The 21,247-nt window shown below is 43.4% G+C and overlaps 1 protein-coding gene across 4 annotated transcripts in view; it reads left to right on the top strand.

The window, feature by feature from the left end:
• Positions 1-21,247, top strand: part of ZNF827 (zinc finger protein 827) — a 114,512-nt gene that overhangs the window by 14,521 nt on the left and 78,744 nt on the right. Inside the window, exon 1 of one of the 4 annotated variants that reach the window (XM_039710379.1) lies at positions 26-282. The exons of 2 other annotated variants lie outside the window; for them this stretch is intronic. In XM_039710379.1, the coding sequence (XP_039566313.1) occupies positions 240-282 (43 nt within the window). In that variant the 5' untranslated portion in view covers positions 26-239. Of the gene's footprint in view, positions 1-25; positions 283-8,292; positions 8,811-21,247 lie in introns of those variants that run through there. One more of the 4 variants, XM_039710378.1, reaches the window with a different exon arrangement.

Raw genomic sequence — 21,247 nt, forward strand, 5'->3', positions numbered from 1 at the left:
GGTGGGGGGGTGGGGGGTGGGGGGGAGAGGAAAAGAAAGAGAGAGGGGGAGAGGGAGCCCTTCGCGGTGGCTCCGAGAAAACCGGCTTCAAGCCCCCTTTCCCCCGGCGAAGAGGGGAAAACCCGCCCCGGTTAGCAGCTCCCCCGGGGGCCCCGGCTTTGTGCCTGTCCGTGCCCCCCCTCCCGGTCTTATTTGATCTCCCGTTAAACCAAGGAGGAGAATGTGAAAAAAGGGGGAAAATGCCCAGGAGGAAGCAGGAGCAGCCCAAGCGCCTCTCTTCACGTAAGTGCCCCCTCTTTTTGCCATTTTCTCCTTCCTCCTCTCCCCGTCTCCTTCCCCTCTGCAGCCGCCTCCGTCGTTTCGTGCATTAGTTTAGGGTTACAGAGGTGAAACTGACAAAGACACAGCCTGGGTTATTCCTCTTTTAGGTCTGAGCTAAGGCAGCCATGTTGGTGATGAACAGCCTTGTGCCCTTTTAATTTTTCCTCTCTCTCCTTTCCCCCCTTCTTTCTTCGCGTCTCTCGCCCTTTCCTCCCTCTCCCTCCCCTCGCCCGTGATTGTGCATTTGTGCTAAGGGGGGGGTGGAGGGGGGGCGGTGTGGGTTTCTCTTTGGGGCCGGAGGGAGGGGGGTCTGTTTTATTGGGGTGGGGAGGGGGGCTAAGCACGGGAGGGGAGGGCGGCGAGAGGGGAAGCGGCTGCTGGCGTCTTGTGCGGAACCAGCCGAGAGGTCTGTCCCCGGCTAAAGGTTGCGGCGGGGCTGGGCGGCCCGGGAGCGGGGGTAGGCGAGCAGCGGCAGCGGAGGGGGCCGGCGGGGCACCCCACACCGACCCCGGAGCCACCCCGGAGGGGGCCGTGGCCGCCGGCGGCGGCGGCGTGGGAGGGGGCGGCGGGGAGGCAGACCGTGGCAGGCGAGGTCCCTGCAGAGCAGGGAGAGGAGGCGGCGGCGGGCTCCGGGCTCCTCCTGGCCGCAGTGAAATGAAGGGTCAGGCGAGCCAGGCGAGACTCAGGCTTCGGCGGCGCTGCCCCAGACGAGAGCAGCAGAGCACAGGGCTAAAGTGCATCCGATCCTCCGCCCGCGGGCACCCACTGCGCTCGCACACACACAAGCACACACTCACACATCCCCTGACACGGCTCACCCTGCCCTGCTCCTGATCGCTCCCTCCCCCCTTCCTGCCTGTTTTCACCTCTCTTTGCAAAACAGTTAACTTTTCTCCCGCTCCCTCTCCCCCCTCTTCTTGTATTCAGCGCTCGGCAGCTATTGAGAGCGAGGCGGAGAGGAGGGGAAGGGACCTAAAAATACCCTGCCCCTGCATGGCCCCAGGGCCGCTTTAAGGAGAGCGTGGGGTGGACGGAGGGGTCATTTTGTCTGTGCCCGACACATCTGCTCGGAGCTTGCCTGCAGCCCCTCCGCGCCGAGCTCGGGGCAGGGCGGGAGCTGAGCCGCTGGTGCCGGAGCCGGGCTCGGTCACCGGGAGTTCACCGGGGCGGCTCCTGCCCCTGCCCGCGGGGCGCCGCTGCGGGCGGAGCGCGGCGCGGCCCCCGCTCCGCTCTGCGGGCACAGCGGCTGGGGCAGCGCTCCCCGCGCCCTGCCCGCACCCCACACGGGCCGGGATGGGAGATGGGGGTGCGGGGGGCGCCTGGCTGGGGGCGAGGGGGAGGCACTTGCAACCCCGCAAAGATTTGTATCCCTTTTTCCTTTCCTGCCGACTCGAGGCAAGGGCATGAGTTGTGGTGGGCTTTGCTTCGGGGTGGGGGGTTGATGTTTGAGGTTGGTTTAGGGGTTTCCCCCCCTTCTCCCTTGCTCTTGCCGTTTGCCCCCGCATAGCCCTTTGGCGCTCCGCTCGCCGCAGGAGCTGAGCCAGCAGCCCCGGTTCCTCCCGCAGAGCGTGGCCGGGCTCGGCTCGGCTCAGCCGGGCTCGGCTCGTGGGGAGCGGCGGGAGGCGGCTGACCTTGCCCTCGCCCCCGCCCCGGCGCGCTGCCCTCCGCCCGCCCCTGGGGCTGACATCAAACCTGGGCTCCATCTTAGCTCGGCCGGGCGCCGCCGGCAGCGGCGGCGGGGGCTCGGCTCGGCTCGGCTCCGCCGGGCCCGGCCCTGCGCTGCCCCCGCCTCCGGGTTGCGGCTGAGGCCGCCCGCGGCCCCGACCTCCTGACCGCCGCGCCGGGGGAAGTCACGGCTTTTTCTGGGCCGAGGAACAATTGCCTTCATTGTGCGCATAGAGTTCCGCGTGTGTTATTATTTTGATTTTTTTTTTTAATACACGGCCTAATTTGTACTTCTTTCGGATTAATTTTTTAGTTCAGTTCATGGGAGGAAGGTTTTGTTTTTTTTCCCTGGTGTGTGAAAGGCACACCCACCTTCGTCCCACACCAATGCTACCTTTCAGCAGGATTTATTTATTTTAATTTCTTTTGCAACTAGATTGCACTGGATCAAAAGCTATTATCTGACAGTAGTAATAATACTTTGGATAACTCAGAATAATGGTGTTCTAGATTAAGAAAATACCTTGGAATTCAGTTTGCAGATGATGCAAATAGTTATTTGGTTTGGGTGGGTTTTTTTGTTTGGGTTTTTGTTGTTGATGTTTTGTGGGGGTTTTTTTAGCAACCCGTTGCGTTAGTGGGTACTCAGTGTAAAATACGTTTTTATTCTCTGATTCTCACTGGTTTCAGCAATACATTTCTTAGCGGGACAGAGGGTGTATTTCATGTTGAAGTATTAATGGTGGCAGAAGAATGTAAAGTGCCCCATGCGCATCCTAGAAGAAGCTGTCAGCTGCTGTGCTCAACCTTGACTCTGGCCCACTGAGGGCACCGTGCTGTGATTCACTCCCAAGTCCTGCTACAGGTTGCTGCTGGTGCGTGAATGCTCTCCAGGACACCTAAGTGATGTAGCATCTTTCCGAACCTCCCTGGCATATTTCGGCTTCTGCAGCAATTGTTTGCAAATAAATAGTCAGATGTCGATACATAGAATAATTTGTGAGTGTTACAGTGTAACTGAGCAAATGTAACTTAGTTTGGCAGGTCCTTGTTGGCTCTAGCACAGCTTGGGTAGGAAGCCCTGTTCTCAGGGTTTCTAGGCCTTCGTTAATTCCTCATGCATTGTTACGTACCCTGCAGAGACCTGAGGATTGCTCACTGCTAACTAGCACCCTGATTTTATACTTCTGCCCACTGACTCCGCTGGACTGCCCTCACCTGCATGTGCAGGTAGTTTCACTTGAGAAGATTGCACTGCCAAAAAACATGTGATGGTGAAGTTCTTGGTACAAGACTTTGCTAGAGATGTACCAGGCTGCTGCAAGAGTTTAATTCAGTTCCAAGAGAGCTGCTAGATACTGACACCTCAGTGTTTGAGGGAAGAGAGGGGTTGATATTATTAGCTACAATAATAATGTGTTTGGTGCCATCTGCTTAAAATGGCAGAGTTAAGGTTGAGCTTTCAGTCACTGGAGTTGTTTGCAACATAATTTAGTTGGAAGGAGGTCGTCTGGCCTAGCCCCCTGCTTAAAGCAGGATGAATCTCAGGGTTCAGTCAGATGGATGGGCTCTTTGAGGCTCCACTATTTACATGTATTGTAACGTGGAGTTTTTGAGTCCAAAGTGAAGTTTGGGGAACTGTTTAGTCACAGATGCCAGCAGAATGTCTTCAATCACACTCTGTGAAACACAAAATGAAGTGTATCTTTCATAATTGAAGATACAAATGAATGAGGAAAGCATTTTAGATGTTCCTTGACAGACAATGGCTTGTTCATACCCAAACGAAATACTGCAGCTGCATGGACTTGGTTTACAATGGCAGAATTGAGTCTATAACTTAAATTTTTGCCCAGTACCTGTGTGTCTTATGATTACATTTGGATGTGGCTAACTTGGGCAAGTCAATTCACTTCCACTGAAATGTTTTAAGGAATTTTGCTCATTTCTATGTGTATGTGTGTTAGGAGTTTTTTCCCTTTTAGCTACTTTAGCAGTTAGATATTTGTTTTTCACTTACTCAGCATAAGAATCTTTAAAAATATATGTATAAACCAATCCTGTCGTTCTTCTCCTTGTTGCCTCACTCCCCATTCTACCTCAGGCTGTTGTTTTCTTTACCGAGGATTCCTGGAAGTCTGCTACCTCTGAACTGCTCGATGTGACGCGGAAGAGCTCAGCCTGAAAAGTAAAAGTTTTAGGAAGTCTTCAGGCACTCGAGTAAATGTTTAAGATCTGGAGCACTACGTTGCCTTAAGTGCAGCAATCGATACTCCTTGGGGTTTGGTTCTGTCTCGGAGGCTTGTCAGCAATGCAATTTGCGAATGAATGCCACAATTCCATTTATTCAAAGCTTGCATTTATTACAGTCTCAGGCAGAATTAAATGCTACATTGAGAAGTTTGAACTGCTGCTAGTTTCTGAGGAATGTGTTCAATGCAGGACAAACTGCAGTGGCAGTTTCTGCTGGATTTGTTAAAGGAGGAGAGGCAGAATTGATACAGTATTAGTTCCCATATCAAAAGCTGGATATCTGACTATGAGCGGGTGTAACTCTTCTTCCTTTCATGGTCAGGTACAGTGTTGGGTGTTCCAGACATTGTGTTGAAGTGTTCAGCTGTTTCTATACAGTAAAAAAACCACTTGAACTCTGTGAAGCCTTTTACTATATTGTCTTTATTGCTTGATTATATCATCAGAGGAAAAAAAATGCTGTCAAACAAGTAAATTAACAGTGATTTAGAGCTTCCTTCATTTTTTTATTTCTGCAGCTCGTTTCATCTGATACTTTCTGATAGCAAGAGAGGATGAACTGGATGGATTTTTCAAAAGACTTCCCAATGTCAGGAGTGCTTTTGCTGTTATTTGATATTTAAGAATTGCCTCCAACACAAAACACTTTTACCAGGAGCAGGAATGTTTCTCTTTCAGATGAGTTTTTTACTTTACTAGCACACGTGGCGTGTATAGGGGGAACCTTTTATTTATTCTTCTAGAATGTTTTATTTATTCTTCTAACGTGCTTACTATTTTTGACCTCTTACCACTGCAGGGGTCTTGATATGGCACATAGTCCACAAAAGAATCCACATAGGGAAAATTATTATTCTTGGTATGATGAGGTTAATAATTTCAATGCTCTCATTATGGTTGTCCTGGTGGTGCTGTAATGCTCCTCTCAAATAAACAGCAGCCTTTTGGTGGATTGAGTAACAACCCCATTACTCCATCTGAAAACACTTTTCTCATTTTGTCCATCTTGTGTTAATGAAGTCCTCACAGATGTTTCAAAAATACCTTCTCCCTTTGTGGGGACCCTTTCTGACATATAAAGTCTGTCTCTTTAAATTTGTATGCTGATTTGTTTGTTTGTTTGTTTGTTATGCTAACTAAGTCACTTTTACAAGATCATTCAGTGTTAAATGTCTAAAGCACATCAATGTTAGGCTATGTCTTAGTGTTGTCTGATGGTACAAAATATGGATAAATCACACTGGAGTATAGATTGGGGCACCAAAGAGTCAGTGTTGTGCTCATTAGTTAATTAAGTCTTTAAGATCTTATGAGTGAGATTTTAGAGGGGGTAGAGGTGCCAAAGATTTAGAACAAAACCACAAACCTTATAGTTGGCCAAAGAGCAAACCAGCAGGGAGAGCAGTGGAATGGGAAATGTAAGAGCATGCGGACAGAACGCATTTTTACTTTTAAAGTGGATGAAGAATGAGTATGACTTAATCTTTCTAGCAGAGTGATTGTTGTCTTTTTCATATGTAAGAAGGCAGGAGTAGGAGGAATTAAGTGTAGAAAAAAAAAAGGAAGAAGAGGAGCCAGGAGGAGCTGGCTGTTCAAAGTGAAGTATTAGTAATTTCCTATAATTTAATCAGACCAGATCCCAGAGCAAGATAATGAGAGCATGACCTACAAAAGAGGACTTTTTGGAAGTTAAAAGGGTTTCTAACATGAAGCTTCACAAGGCATGTGATTTGTCATAAAGCACTGTATAGAGGACTTCTTTTTTCCCCTTTCACATTGCAAAGAAATCATAATATAGACATCAATTCAGATGGTTAAGGAGAGCTGATATGTCTTGTGTTTGGAATCCTTTTACTATTGCAGCTTTTCAAGCATGACTCTGGAGTTCTTTAAGAGTATATCTTCTAAATAACAATTTGGATTTTTTCCCCCAATTTTTTGTTGCCTAGTTTGCTATTCATGGTACATGATTTGTATCATTTGGGTTTACGCATACAAATCCCTCCAGGATGTTTGGAGGCTAAAGTACCATATGCCTTTCAAAAATAATAATAATATACAAAATACCTGGACTGCAAAGTAGCCAGCACTATGTAATAAAATTCAGTTTTCATGGAGATGGGGGGAGTTTTCTTCCTCTCTCTTTTTGCCCCCCAAAGTAAAACTTTTTTTTGTTCTACTTTAAATGTTTTCTCTGAACAATACGTATTGATATGGGCATGAAGAATAATAAATTATATTGGGGTAAAGGGAAACCCCAAACCTTCAAAAAGGTGGATAATACCCCTTTCTCCAGGGATTTTCTTTTTTAAATGTAGTTAAATAATAAGACTCAGACCCATACTTCATTTGAAGGGATACGTGCTCTAGGGTACAGACAGCATCAATGCTACACTTACACACTGGGTTGTGGCTACTGCAGTGGAGGATTCAGCAACCTGTACCTATAAGCTCACTTGAAAGCTTGTTTCAGATTTTCGTTTTTGCAGACTTACAGTCACCTTTGTGGTACTGTTATGCTCCCACACACAGTTTCTCTTTTCCTTGCTTGGTATCCTTCTTGGTCGAGACACCAAATATTTTGAATGTCCTGTTTCAATGCCCTATCTAAATCTGACAGCTTAGGAGTTAGCTATATTCCTTGAAATGTCTTGAAATTTATTTCAAGGGATTTCCTTGATTTCCTTGTTTGTGGTGTAACTATACTGAGTATTGGAGTTCCAAGTTAAGCCTAACACTAAGATAAGGCTGTTCCATTTTGCAGGTTAAGAATTCATGCAGAGTCCGAGTTAGGGTAATTTAAGTAAAAAGTCGTGTTTGGGTTTTTTTCCTGGGAAACATTCAGTGAAGAGAGAAAAACTGGGCTGCATAAACAGTCCTTTCCCTCATTATTTTCAGTACTTGGACAACAGGATTGGGAGCAGAGGAAAAAGAGTGACTAGTGCTGATAGCACAGCAGACCAGGAGAGAGAAGGTTGCATGCGAGACTGATAATTTAGTTGCTGTTTAGAATAAATTCCATTAAAAATTAAAGGGTTACCAAGTGGTAGCAGTCTTTTAATGAGTGGTATAATCAGCAGTTTCAGCAAATGAAATTAGGTTCCAAACATCTGCACTGTTTTTTTTTCTTTTATTTGGGGTGCTCTCACTAGGGTAGAAATAACATTTTTGAAGCAACTCAAAGCTGACTACTGTCCTTATCTCTTTGAATTCTGCATGGCCCTACTCTAAGAATTCTCTTCCTCAAGAAGGGTTTGTAGCTCTGCTGGCCCTCATCTGGGGTTTGCAGCTTGGATGTGGTTTTCCTCTGTTGCAGGGCTTTCTATGCAGGTGGAAATAATTCTTTCCTGCATGGTCTCAAGTTTTATCTGAAAGTTTCTGAAAGGGAAAAGAATTGGCACAAGCTTGCTTTAAAGTTACAACTTCTTATTTTGAACTAATGTTTTGGACGTGTTCTGAATCTTGGTGCCTGTTAGATTGTGTATCAGGGCAAGTAACTTTTAGAAAAATGCATTAAAAGAGCTGCTGGTTTTACTGTGTATTTAGCTTAATGAATAATCCCCATGTGTGACTTTAATGAACACAAATTCTTTGCAAGCTTCTAGACTTCACTTTGATTTGTGTAGTAGGACAAATAATTACTCATCTCAAAAATTAAAATACGAACAGATCTTCCTCAACTAGATGATCATTATCTGGAGTGCAAAGTAAGGAACAGAGAGGGTGGCAGACAAGTGTATTTAGACAGCAGCTGGTGGTGTAGCTGTGTTTGTGTGCTTTCCTGAAGCACAGCCAGAGTCTCTCACTTTATAAACCACTGTGCCAAATCTAGACCTGGCAATTAATGACTGAGGACCCATTTCTTTATGTGTTTGGAGCAGAACTTCCTCTTATCTACCTCTCTGTTTCTGGCACTTCGAGCTGATGAGGAGCCCTTCTCAGGCACCAGAGTAAGCTCCAATTTCTGCTGCCCCCAGGCTCTCACCCTGCTCCTCCTTCTGGAAAGGAAAGGCTGACATAATCCTTTTGTCAATTCTGCATTGCCAAAGGGAGTTCTTTGCACAGTGAATAACTCTGAAGGGAGCTCTTCGGCCCACCTTGAGGTACTTGAACATTGCCCGTAAGACCTAAATATGCTTCATCATAATTGTTTATATTGTCTTCCTGCACAGTGCTGTGCCACACTGAGATAACAAAGCAAGCTCTAAATAAGCTGCCTTGTGTACAGGAGGCTGTTATCACAGCAGTGTGCCCAGGTTAATTCAGCTCGACTACTTGTGGGTATATTCCAGTTGGCTCAGATATCACCACATAGCACTGTGTTATTTAGTATGGACACACTCTCAGGAGAATCCAAGTTGTCTTTGAAGGCTTTTACTGGCCTGAATAAAAGTTCTTGGTAAAGGCCACAGAGTTTTCAGACAAGAAACGCACTTTGGAAAAGTAAAATCAAATTCTATTACCACTGTCACACCTGTTTGTTTGTTCAGCAGAAAAAGCCAGGAATGGATTAGACATGAATGTGAAACTTCCTCTTCTCTTCTGGCTATTCCCCTTTACTGAAATTTTAGGTGGGTTTTCACACAGAATGTCAAAACACATTGCTGTCATTTCTGCTGTGCCTGTGCCCTCTGTAGCCATAGCAGTAGTTTCTTGTCCTGGGAGCTTGGCGCAGAATCCAAACTTTCTATAAAATAAGGTAAGGTTTGAGTAATGTCTACTTCTAATTGAGTGCTTGCACATTAATTATGTGACTTCTGAATTAAGGTGGAAAGCTGAGGTGTAGCGTGTAAAACCGTGTGTCTGGGAGTGGGCAGTGCCTATTCCACATGGTCTGCTGCTGTGTGCCTTCCTACCACTATGAGTAGCTTCCTAATCCTCTCTTATTTGGCTTTGCTTGTTAACCCCAAGCAATCCTCTCAGGGGCAGAGAAAGCAGCTGCCTTTGGTAGCAAACACAGCACGACAAAACAAACACTTCTTGAAACTTCCCTTAGATACCTTACTATAATGTCATCCTTGCGGGAGGAATTAGAAAGTCGGGGAATATAATTTATGATGTTTTAATCTGACTTTGGGAGAGAGGAAAAAATGGAATTATAGGCAACTAGATTCCTGTGACAGGCATAATTTCAGTATCTGCAATCGAAACTTTTTGTTTCTGAACCAGTTGGAAGGTTAATGAGAACAAAACACCTTGGGTGAGTAATGGGGCAGAGTAAAATGGTAAATGAGGAGCCCATTATTTACCAGAAATCGAGCAGGAGAAGTTGCTTATAGCAAAAATAAACAGAAACTAGTTAAAACAAAAAGGGATTTTTGTTAAAGCAGGTGCTCTGATTGTTGTCACCTGCTGTGGTTGAATATTGCCATCCACACAGTTTGTGAGCTCCTGCCTTTGCTTTGTGACCCCTTGATAGGGGTTGTGAGCACAGTAGGGATAATTACAGGCACTGTAGCACCTTGATCTGAGGCTTCCCATGTTCTGTTTATTGCCACCTGCATATTAAGATGACAGGGATTTCTAGTTGACTTTGTTGTTTCTTTTACTTTGTTGATCCCTGGAACATCTTTAATAAATGTATTCTAAAGCAACAATTTCATGTATTTTAAAAATCCCTTTCCAAGAGTCAATGTTTTGAGTGCTTAATGTGTTTTTTCTCTTTCTGTGTGTTAGTAAAAAGGAAAGAAAGTTCACAGTGTTTGTTGTTGCTATCTTTCTGACTTCAATATTTAGAATAATTTAAGATGACTTCAGTGAATTCCCTTAACATTATTTTCAAATTTGAATTTAATGTCTGTTATCAGGAATGGGCCATCTTTGCAGCCTTCTCCTGATCTCCCTTGTAGTGCTAGGGTGATGCAAACGTTATGGAAGTTGCTTTGGTCCCCAGATGAGGATTCTTATTGCATGGGGATGTTTCTAGGAGAGGAATAATCCTATTATTTCATACATCTTCATATCACTGCAGCTTGGAATAGGCTGTGCATCAGAGATGGGAAGGGTTAGAGATGAAACCACAGCTGGAATGCATTCTGATCTACTTACTGCTTGTTAAGAGCCATTTCCAGCTGCTGCTGCTAAGCTGATCTCCAGGCTGAGGCTGGGTTAGAAAACACAAGGGACAGTCCGAGCTCTTGCTGTGTTCCTCCTTTGCCACATATCCACGTATCTCACAGGAGAGAGCCTGGTCCTGCGTGGAAATCAGACAGAAGTGTTGGGATTATTGACTGCAGTGGTAACTATTCTTCTGAATTTAGTGAAATGAACTGCTTTTGCCAGGATGCCACAGGGCTTGCTGGGAAATTGAGATGTCTTATTCATGCTCAGAGAAGAAAGTAATGACCTAGCCAAAAAAGTCAAAGTAGGCTTAGGTCAGGATGTACAACAGCACATCCTCTTATCAAGATAGGCAAACACAACCAGTTCTGTGACCATTTTTCAAACTCCAGTATGTCCTTTCTATGAAGAGCAGCTAGCCAGACACCTGCAGCAATAGAGAGACAGAGAGAGTATGTTCTTCTGCATTCCTGTGAAGCTACCTGGGTTAACCTTGTGCCTGGGAGATGAAAACCTCCCTTCACAATTAAGATTTTTTTTCTGTTGCTATTTGAGTGGTGCTGTAAGTGGTAACTGTGTTCCTTAAACAGTTTTGGGTCCAGGAGCTCTAGATTGCAATGACAGAGCTGTTGGGGTATATGATCATTGTGGGGATGTTTGGAGGCTCAGCAAGATAGTATACAGACATTAGATCTCTCTTTTTGGGTGCTTGTTTGGTTAGGTTTTTTTTCCTTGTGGCTCAACAGGAAGTTTTCTTTAGAGAATCTTCACACCTATGGGCAGAGCTTCACACACAGCTTTTTTCAGCTTTAATTCTTGTATGGTAATAATGCACTGATGAGATCTATTTTTCTTCTTTTTCTTCAAAAACACTTGTGGTGTAATCACTGCTTTTATTGCTGATAATTCTTCTCTTTTTCACCCTTTGCCAGTCAGTATTTATGATAAGGTTTCTATGCCATCTGAAGAAGATTGGTCAGGAAAAGGTAGGAAAGTAGAGAAAGAAATAGCTATTTTTCATTTTGGCAATAGCAGTACTTTGTCAGTGTGACACCCTGAGTGCTATTGGTGGTTTCAGAAGTTAATAGAAAGAGAAGTTATTTGGAACTGGTTCAAGAGAAGATACAACATACCTTTAAGCATTGGAGAGGAGAGGAAAAGTAAAGGTTGCCATTTGTATCATCCCTGACATTTTTGGCCTGCCTTAGGAAATTAGACAGTAGTAGTGGAGAAGGCAGATCAGAAGTACCCTGTTCTTCTGTAGGACTTCTGATTACTCTTTCAGCCGAATGTCTCCTGAATTTCTATTTTCTGTGGTAGCTGTAAGACATCAGAAAGTGCTCTCAAAGATTACCTTGTGCACGAGAGACAAGGAAATTGTTTCCTCCACCTTTGTTGGTTATGTATAGGGCATAGGAGTACAAGCCAGGGTGTTAACCTGCTGTTCTAGGCACATATGACCAAACAAAAAAATGGTTTCAGCCTAAATGAGAGCCTGGTTTCTAGTTAGGTCCTGTAGGAAAGATACACTTAGTAGTTTCTTGGGGAAGCTGAGGTAAGCCATTGAAGTTGTGTATCTGTAGAGCAGTTGTCCCTTGGAGGGGCAGTGGTCAGTGGGGAAAAAGTTGGAAAAAATGCTTCTTTAAATGTGTTCTGGATGCTGCTGTGTGTTTTGTGGTGCTACTGAAAACTTCTAACAGAGCTTGCCTCGAGTTATCAGAGCTGTGCTAGGCTTGTATCAGTCTGTCCCTGTACAAACCCTGGTCACAGTTTGTCACCTCTCAATTTCAAAACTTGACTATGCCTTTGAAAAGATACAGGAAACCAGTTCTGTTGCACAGTCCGTTGTGTTTAGTAATTTCTGTGTGTAGAGGAAGAAGGATGATACATACAAATATTCTTTTGGTATCAGCATCTGTGCATTAGCTATTTTCTGTTCTCCTGTCCTGGGAATCTCTTGCTCTTACCAGTGAGAGAGGAGGCATGGAAAGGGAAATTTTACCTGAGATCATGTGCATCTACCTTGCCATAAGTTTAACATTCCATTTTTAGCCCAAATCAGCTCACTGGCAAGGACCATGGCCTGTAGATTTTTGACACTCTTCTGCCACCTATGAGAATTGGACTGTTCTTTAGATTCCCACCAGGGGCCCTGAAGCAGCTCTGCCTTGAAGATGAAATCAATAATTGCAGTGCTTCAGTAGTGTTTGCTTGTCTTTATTTTCTCAGTGTGTTAAAGATTTCTCCCAATATTATAGACATGAGGGGAGAGCATGGCTTGGGGAGGAAGGTGATTTAGACCTCAAAGGAGGAGCTGGGGAGACTGGGAACCTCCTGCCCTGTGTTTGTGCTCAGCCAGGCAAGGAGTAGGGATGGAGAGAGAGCAGCTGCTCTTGCTGTGGTGTTCAGGTGGGCTGAGGCAGCTCTGAGGGTCCTCCACAGAGCCAGAGTTAATGTGGAACCAGCAGCCTCAGATAATGACAGCAAGGGAGATTTATTTTCTGGAGCTATCACTTTGGTATTTAGAAACCTTTTTTAAACAAGCCTGTTGCAATCTTGTTTATAGTAATTAAGGATTTGCTAGTAATTTAAATAGTTGGTTTTGGCAACGTGCAGGTCATCTTCTTATAGGTATTGCTAATGTCAGGTTGAAAACATTTACACAAGAATAAAAGTCAAGGAAGCAGGTAATTGACTGATTTATCAACCTTAGCAGACAATTTTTTCTGATACATCCTGATGGCTATGGTAAATTTACTCTGGATTGCTTAAGGGCACGATCCTATATGGTGTGTACAACACATGAGGGCAACTCCTTGGAATGAATGGGTGAAGGAGCAGGTAATCAGCCAGCCTGCTTTTGGTGCTTCAATTAGCCTTTTGGTCAATGGCTTGTCTCCTAGGAAAGTTGAGAATTGCTATGCACAGCTCATGACATTTACAGGGGTTTTTTTGGAGATTTTAGACCAATTTTAGTCCTTCAGGTAACACGAGAACTTTTGTAAACTTATGGCCATTCCCAGGCCATAATGCCAAGTTGCAGTTGTGATCAGGGAATTATTTATTTTTGTTGCAAATTGTCTGAATGCAACAAAGTGATATGTTTGAATACTTTTTTCACTTCTTTTGCCAGCTGCATTGATGCTTGCAACTTCTCCTCTGCTTCCTTTCCACCTGTAAGGGTGACGAAAATCATGTTGCTGTGGTGACCCTGTCAGTTTTAGATGACAGGCCACACTAAAATGGGTCACAGCTATTGAGGGTTAATCAGCACTGCAATAATCTGTAGCACAAATGGATCACTTTGTTCTTGGCTGCTGTGAGTTGCGAGGAATATTTGAGAATTCCCGTGCCTCCTTTTTTTACTGTTGGGGTTGTGAGTGCTGAAGTTTGCAGTGCATTTCAGGCAATGAAGATGCATTTTGTCACAGTAAAGAGTTGAGACAGCTGTCACTGCACCCAGGTCTGGGGAGGTGGCAGGTCAGGGGCAGGCCTTAATGAAGATAAATTGTTGGCTGATGAAGGCACTCAGTAAGAGCAGACAGTTTACAGATGTAGCTCAAAACCAGAGAACACGGGTATGCAAAATACAGCAGACCACCAATTTTATTTGTTACCAGGTTAAATGAAGATAAGAAAGCAAAGCTTTCCTGTGGTTTTGGGTTTTTTTTGGTTTTTTTTTTTTGGGTGGGGGGGGGTGGTTTTGGTTTTTGGCGCCTAGATACAAAATGTGACCTAAGAAAGTGTAGAATTCATAATTACTTCAGTTTTGGTATGGAGGCTCCTGTGACCGAGGACTGAACTACCAGAAAGCACGTAGCCATTTGGAAATGAGTAACTGAGCCTTTGCTTTGCAGTTAGACTATGTTTAAGATAAGGTAGTTTTGTGTTTCTGTTTAGAATTTCCTAATAGAGACACCAGTTCTGTGTTTCACAAGCAACTTAAAGAAGGTTTCATTAATGACCTGCCAAAGGATATAAAATCTTATTCATGGAGTTAGATGCTATTGAAGGATGGCTTTAAAATATTATGGATTACTATATTGAATATTTGGCATTCGTGTGATTCTCCCGCAATACTTTGATCTAGAGTGGAAAGTAGAATTCCTCCTTTAGGGACTTTTCTGGTTGTAGCCAGCTTTTGCAAATTGTTTGCTAGAATTGTTTGAGGTTTCATTTTCATTGAAGGTCCATGTTATGAAATTTTGGAATATTTTCCCTCTTTTTTGAGGTAGGCTGACATGATAGGTCTTCTCTCTGTATGCTAAAGATAAGAGAAGTCTTGAGAATAATCTTTAGCTCTTCTTATTTTGGATGTGCCAGCATCCCTGTTATAATTTAGTAGTTGATATTTTCTCACTGTAGCGGCCTATTGAGTTAGACATCTATCTAGAGAAAAACAATGAGCAATCAAAGTAAATTTTGGCTAACTAAAAACAATTTTAGGGTTTTAAAGCTTCTTTATAACTAACAAAAGGTAGAATTTTTAATTGCTGTGCTGAACTTCATGTGTAGGTGGCAAGTGTTCACTGATGTCAAGGATACACTGCCATTCCAGGTGCAGGGAATCTCTCTGGAAAGACTTGCACATTTAAACCACCACAGATTGTTAATACTGTTTCCAATTTCCAGCAGAGCTGTGGGAAAAACACTGGAACTCCTGTTCATACAGTTTTTCCTCTACTTTATAATAATCTATCAGAGTCTATCAAAAACTGATATCATAGCTGGTTTTAAAAGACACAGGGAAGCCTGAAATTCCTGATAAGGAACTTTAATCTGGCTCAGAAGTTGCTGCCTAAAAATGGTTTGGTTTTATAGGAAATGGTTTATCATCTTCTCTGTTTACATCAGGAAGAAGAGGTGTGTTCCTTTGATATGTTAATGTACTGACTCCAGGTTTTAGGTTGGCCATTTTCCTGTAGTGTATAAGTCAGTCTGATCAGTATCTTGTGCTTTATGAAATGTGTGCCCAGCCTCAAGTACAGGTTACTACAGGATACTTCTAAGGGAAGAAACTTTGAAGAGGTCTGGCTGTGGTATTTTGCTCAGCCTCCATAAAACTGTTGCAAGCACATTGGTAACATAAAATAGGTTTTGCAAGGAACATGGTTTTCTATTGTTTTACTGACACTTCATGTGTTTTATGAACCTGTCTTGGGGCTACTAGGCAGCCTTTGCAGCATAAGCTGACCTCAGAAATATTTGTTTCTTCTGAAAACCTCCATCATAAAAATCAACTGTCTTTGTATACCTTCTCTCCACTTATTCTGTGTGTTGATCACAGAACCACAGAATGGGTCAGGGTGGAGGATGACAGTGGGTCATCTCTTCCAACCTCCCTGCCCAAGCAGGGTCACCCCAGAGCACATGGCACAGGATTGTGTCCAGATGGTTCTTGAATATGTTCTGCAGGGGAGACTCCACAGTCTCTCTGGGCTATCAGTTCCAGTGTGTGGTCTCTGCACAGTAAAGAAGTTCTTCCTTATATTCAGGTGGAACTTCCTGGGCATCAGTTTCTGCTGTTGCCTCTTGTCCTGTTGCTGGGCACCACCAAGCAGAGCCTGGATCCATCCTCTTGACCCCCGCTCCCCCTTCCCCCTCCTTTAGATACTTTTATTTTATGGTCCCTTCTCAGTTGTCCCTATTCAAGGCTGAATGAGTAAGTTTCTTAGCCAGTTCTTTTAAGAAGATGGTCCAATCCCTTTACATGTCATTGTAGCTGGGTCAGAGCCCCGTGTCTCTCTTGTGCTGAGGAGCCCAGAACTGGACACAGCCTTCCAGATATGCCTCACCAGGGCTGAGCAGAGAAGTCAGGATCACCTCCCTGGTGATCAAGCTGGATCAAGTCAGCTGATGGTAGCTTTTTGTGCAGGCTGTTATTTTGTGGTGCACCTCCTGAGAGATGATCTTCAAAAACATTCCCCTCCACTAAGGCTGTGTGTATTTTGTTCTTTTTCACATGCACACCTCAAGTTCTTAAGCTTGCTGGGCCTGAAATACTGGCAAAATCCAGCTAGAATCAACTAATTCTAAATTATAGTAAGCAAATATCAAATATCATCATGCATTATTGTACACGTGTACTATTTACGTGTAACATTGTTATTGATTACTTTATAAGATATACTGCTCTGCCTACTTTCATGGTTGCTGATTACTGTGCCTCACTGTTAACATATTATTTCTGGGTCTTCTTCTCTCAGAAAGATGCTGCCTCCCAGTTTTAGAGAAAAGGGTGTTTTTAATTAGGATTAGAGTATATGGAGGCTAAGCCAGCTACAGATATCCCAGATTAGGCTTCTGAAGAAGTCTAGATGATACTGACTGCTGTGGCCATCCTGACTGCACAGGCCAGGTCTTCCGTGAGAGGTGTGGTATATTGTGGGGGTTTCGGATGGGAGACAGAATCCTCAGTTGATTTTTCACTGACAAATCATGATGTACTTTGTACCCCGCAAGACTAGAGCAGATAGGTGGCTCAGATTGTTGATTCCACCTGTTTTCTCATTCCTGTCTCCTTCGCGTCAATTTTTTTTTGGTTGGTTTCTTGACAGAGTGATTAGTTTTCTGCCAAATTGGCGAGTTGAAATTGGCTCATGAAGCAGTGAACAGAGCAGTTCTAAGGGAAGGCACAGAACCACCACTTCTGTTGGCCTTGAGCTTTTGTCACCTCACTGCATTGTTAGGCGATCCCTGTTTCTTTGTAGCTTTTAATATTTGTGTCCCAGTGGAAGTAACCCTCCTCAAACACTAATCCCACAGCTACTCACTATAACCTCCTGCCTAGAACAGAAGAATAGCTAATCTTTCTTGGAGGCAAAATGTCAAACATCCATCATTCTAGGAGTTCTCTTTTGAACTTGCTTTTGGGGGAGATCAGACTTGTCTTTGTAAGGTCCCATCTTATGGGACCATAAGATAGGTCAACCAGCCCATAGAACCTTCAAGAAGCAGTGACAGCTCTTCTCAGGAGAAAAACCATGTGCTTCTGTCCCCTTCCATGGGTGCTAGCTAGTAAAAGATGGGTCTTTTTGGCAACTAGTGAAACACTCTTGGCACAATTATTCTGGGACTTGTGGCTGAAAATAGAAGGCCTCTGCTTCTGTTTCCTATCTACCACAACTTCTCTCTCCTCTCAGGGACATAAAGGCAGTTTTATGTTGTCTGTGACAAGCTTTTTCAGCAATTTGTCCTGATTCACTTTTTCCTTGGAAGAGTCCATCACACCTGGATTCTGCCTTTGAGAGGAAACTGAGATATTGTACATGCATTTTGATAATCTATGCCTGTCTAGCAGTTTGCAAACCTGAATGTGCCCAATATTACAATATTTGGGCTCATTCAGTTGTTTGTGTGTGTAGGCAAAGCATTTGAAGAGTTCTCGTTATTGCAATATAACTAACATTCTCTAATCTTTTTTGGCTCTGAGTCCTTTTTCAAAAAAGCAGTACTAGAGAAATTGTTAGGTGAGCATTCTGGGGTTTTCTTGTATGTTGATTTTTTCAAAGTCACTTTAAGTTAGGGATAAAAGTAGGGAATGTATGCCCTGTCTTTAAAAGCTGTGCCTTCCTTTTCCCCTTTCCTCCTTCCCTCCAGTTAGGAAAATCATTATCTTGGAAGATGTGGAGATGAAACAGAGAGTCCTACCTAGGGCTTCTTTCCCTGTCTAATTGTGTGAGTATTTTCACATAACCTAAACACAGGGGAGAAGGACAGAACAGAAGAGCTGTGGCTTTTTGGCAGATCCTTCTTGCAGCTGTGCTGCTCTCTTTAGGTCAGCCTGCAGTAGAGAAATTTGGTTCAAGCACCGGCAACACTACTAAACCATTTTGTGAGGAGGTCAAGAGTTGAATCATCATCCCGTTGATAAGGAGTGAGCCAGAAATTCCATTCAAAGAGGATGGTGACTTCCTGTGCTGCTTACCTATTATAGGTCACAGAAATCATGAAGGGAAAATAGGGGACCAAGACCACTCCTGCACATGACTATTTATGCAACTGTGACTTTTAAGTCTTATTTGCTGCTGTAGATATATTAAAAGGAGTTAAGGCAGGCCTTTGTGTTTTTATTAAAAATCATTATTTTCTAGCAAGCATCCCTATGGGAAAATCAACACAGCTGCTGCTCTGATTATACAGCCTCATCAGATGTGGCTGTAAATGCTTTTTAGAGGTGGAAACTGGGGTGTGGGTGCATAGTGTGCCCCACTTCTTGGAGGTAGTTCTGCAGCACACACATCTGCATGGTTTGGTGGGTGTGGGAACCCATAAAAGTTGTTTAGCCCAAAGATATTGCATTCACTTTTTTTTTAAATTTAATTTGAAATACTTAAAAATCAGCCTGAATGCCAAAAGGGTAGTTTGTAGGCAGGCAGCTAGACTGAGCAATTTATGTAGGATGCCACAGAATAGACTTTCCAGATATGAGTGTCATTTTTAGGTCTGTGCCTTCTGATTTCTGTAGTACCTGACTGTGAAATAAGCAAGGACTTACGTGCAGCTGACACTCAGAGAAAATGTGAATTAGAAAGTGATGTGATGTTAGCAAGTGGTCTTTTGCAATTATTCTTTACTCTTGCTGAAGTGATGCACTTACACATTTTACCTACTTCACCTAAAGGTATCCATTGTATTTGGTCTTTAGTTCCTTCATTCTTTTCTCCTCCATATTATCTGGTCTTCTGAGGTAAGGTGGGGACAAGGAGAGCCTGTACTGATCTTGAATTAACAGCTACCATGTGATGGGAAAACATGTCATGTTTGGATATGATGGTGATGACAAGTCATGATGGAACCTGGGTTCCAGCAGGAGAGGGTAACCTGAACTAGACTGCCAGGACAGCGAATTCTGACCTGTGGCCTGATTCCCTAGTCCTCATTTGAGGGTTCTAAGAACGCAGTCAGGAAGGACTGGAACAAGAGAACCCATCCTGGAGGCCGGGTATGAGCATTCCAGTTCACTACCTTGTCCATGACTGGTTAAAAGCCTTTACAGTTATCCTCACCTTCTTAGTTGTCAACTGTTTCTTCTCTTTGCTCATTCCACTTTTCTTGCTGTCACTGATAAAAGTCACCCAAGGCTAAATCCTAGCTTGCTCAGGTATTGTTTCTGCCTTATTTTTGATGCATCTGCCTATTTACTTGGCCTTAAACTGATTGCTCAACCGAGCCAGTCAGTGTTTCTGCAGCACTCCTCTTGGATGGCTTCCTGCTTCATTTAAGTTTAATGTGTTCTTTTAAATTCTTTAGGTATCTTTGCAGAGCTCCTCAGTTCCCTAGTGTAAAGCTATCATTTAATCCCAGCTCTTTCAGTAGGCCTAAGTACAGGGTTCACTGTAAAATAATCCAAAGGATGGTTTATGGTAGGTGCTAGAGATGAAATGATAGAGTTGTTGGGGCAGCAAAATAGGAAGATGATCTGGGTGTCAAATCGACGACAAATGTAATTGTAACTTGACTAGATTGATGCAAACTTGAATGATCATATCTGAAATCCTTATGCAAATCAGGGTAATTGATATCAAGATAATAAAGATGAGGTTTGGCTCTCCTAGATCTTTACATCTTGGTTCTGTAGGTTCCCAGTTTTTCCTTGAAATGTAAGTGCTGAAAAAAGGGCAATTTTGATTAATTTATCTCATGAGCAATTTTCCTGTGCACATTTCTTTGAAATTATTTTACTTCTACCTACTTTTTCATTTGCTTTAATTTTCATTCTGTAATCCCATCATTACAATTTCCGTGTTTCCTATCACTGCAGCATATGGATTTCTATATTGAAATTCTGTAATTTACTCATTTCAGTGAATGATTAAAGTAAAATTTTGTCCTGCTTAGCATGAAAAATCATTCTCTAGGATGGGTTCCTTAGCTGTAGTCTCTTCTCAGATAATTTCTAGTGTTTCAAATGGTGTTATTTCCATCATATTTTTGCTGCCCATGTCTTGTTGCTCAGTAACACAACTTTGAGACTCTTCCCTTTCCTGGAGATCCAACTCACTACATTGATATTTCTCCCCTCCAAGTCCTACAAAGTAAAGCTGTGGATCATCTCACACTTGCCACTTTCTGGAATGGCATGTGTACATTGCAGTGGGTACAGTTAAAGTTTCCAGCATTTGAACTGAGTGACTCAGTGTATAAATCAACAAACATGTTTGTCCTTTTCAGTTTTCAGATATAAGTAGTTTGAGCAAGTTAATATTTACATTTCTATTGGTACCAGGGTCAGATTCTAATCAGCACTCTAAATAAAAGGGCAGATGGTCACAAAGTGAAATAACACACTTTGGGATCAATAAGATTTGTCTGTCAAACTGATCTCTTGAAGAGGAAAATGAACTTCTCTGTATTTGAAAGCAAGCAGATGAGTTGGCGAGTGAGGGAAACTGGCACTTCTTCAAACAGTGCTTTCTGCACACATTTGTGGCTTTGCCAGAGATGGATACATGGGCCACAGCAATGGCAGCAGTCACCCAGCAGTACTTAGGTGCTTTCGTCATTGCTGACAAGAGTGGAAACTATTTTTTTTGAGGCTCCTGGGTGGTGTGCAATGTGATAGTCCCGAAACATGCAGGCAGTCTCATTCCCAACTAGCCTCTGCCAGTGGCAAAGGGCTTGGGAAGCAGTTCTCGGTTCAGAATCACTCTGGAAATCAGGAAGCAGCAGTAATGACAGGTCTTGACTCTTTAATTGTGATGAGAACAGCTCCATAACTGTGTTGTGAGAGAAGGAGAAAATGTGTCATGCAGATTTCTGCCACAGATGTGAAATACAGCTGAAATTTCTTGACAGACATGTGGAGGTTGCTTCAGACAAACCTGGTCTGGGTGACCCATGAACCCCCTGGGTTCTGAGGGAAGCTTTTATATAATTTGAAATCATAAAGAAGTTGTTGGGTTGATTTCTCCTGGAGTGCTCAAGCTTGTTCAAACTCACAGGCTCA

This window comes from Passer montanus, unplaced genomic scaffold (genome assembly GCF_014805655.1).
Source record: "Passer montanus isolate IOZ18808 unplaced genomic scaffold, ASM1480565v1 scaffold23, whole genome shotgun sequence".
Taxonomy (NCBI): Eukaryota; Metazoa; Chordata; class Aves; order Passeriformes; family Passeridae; genus Passer; species Passer montanus.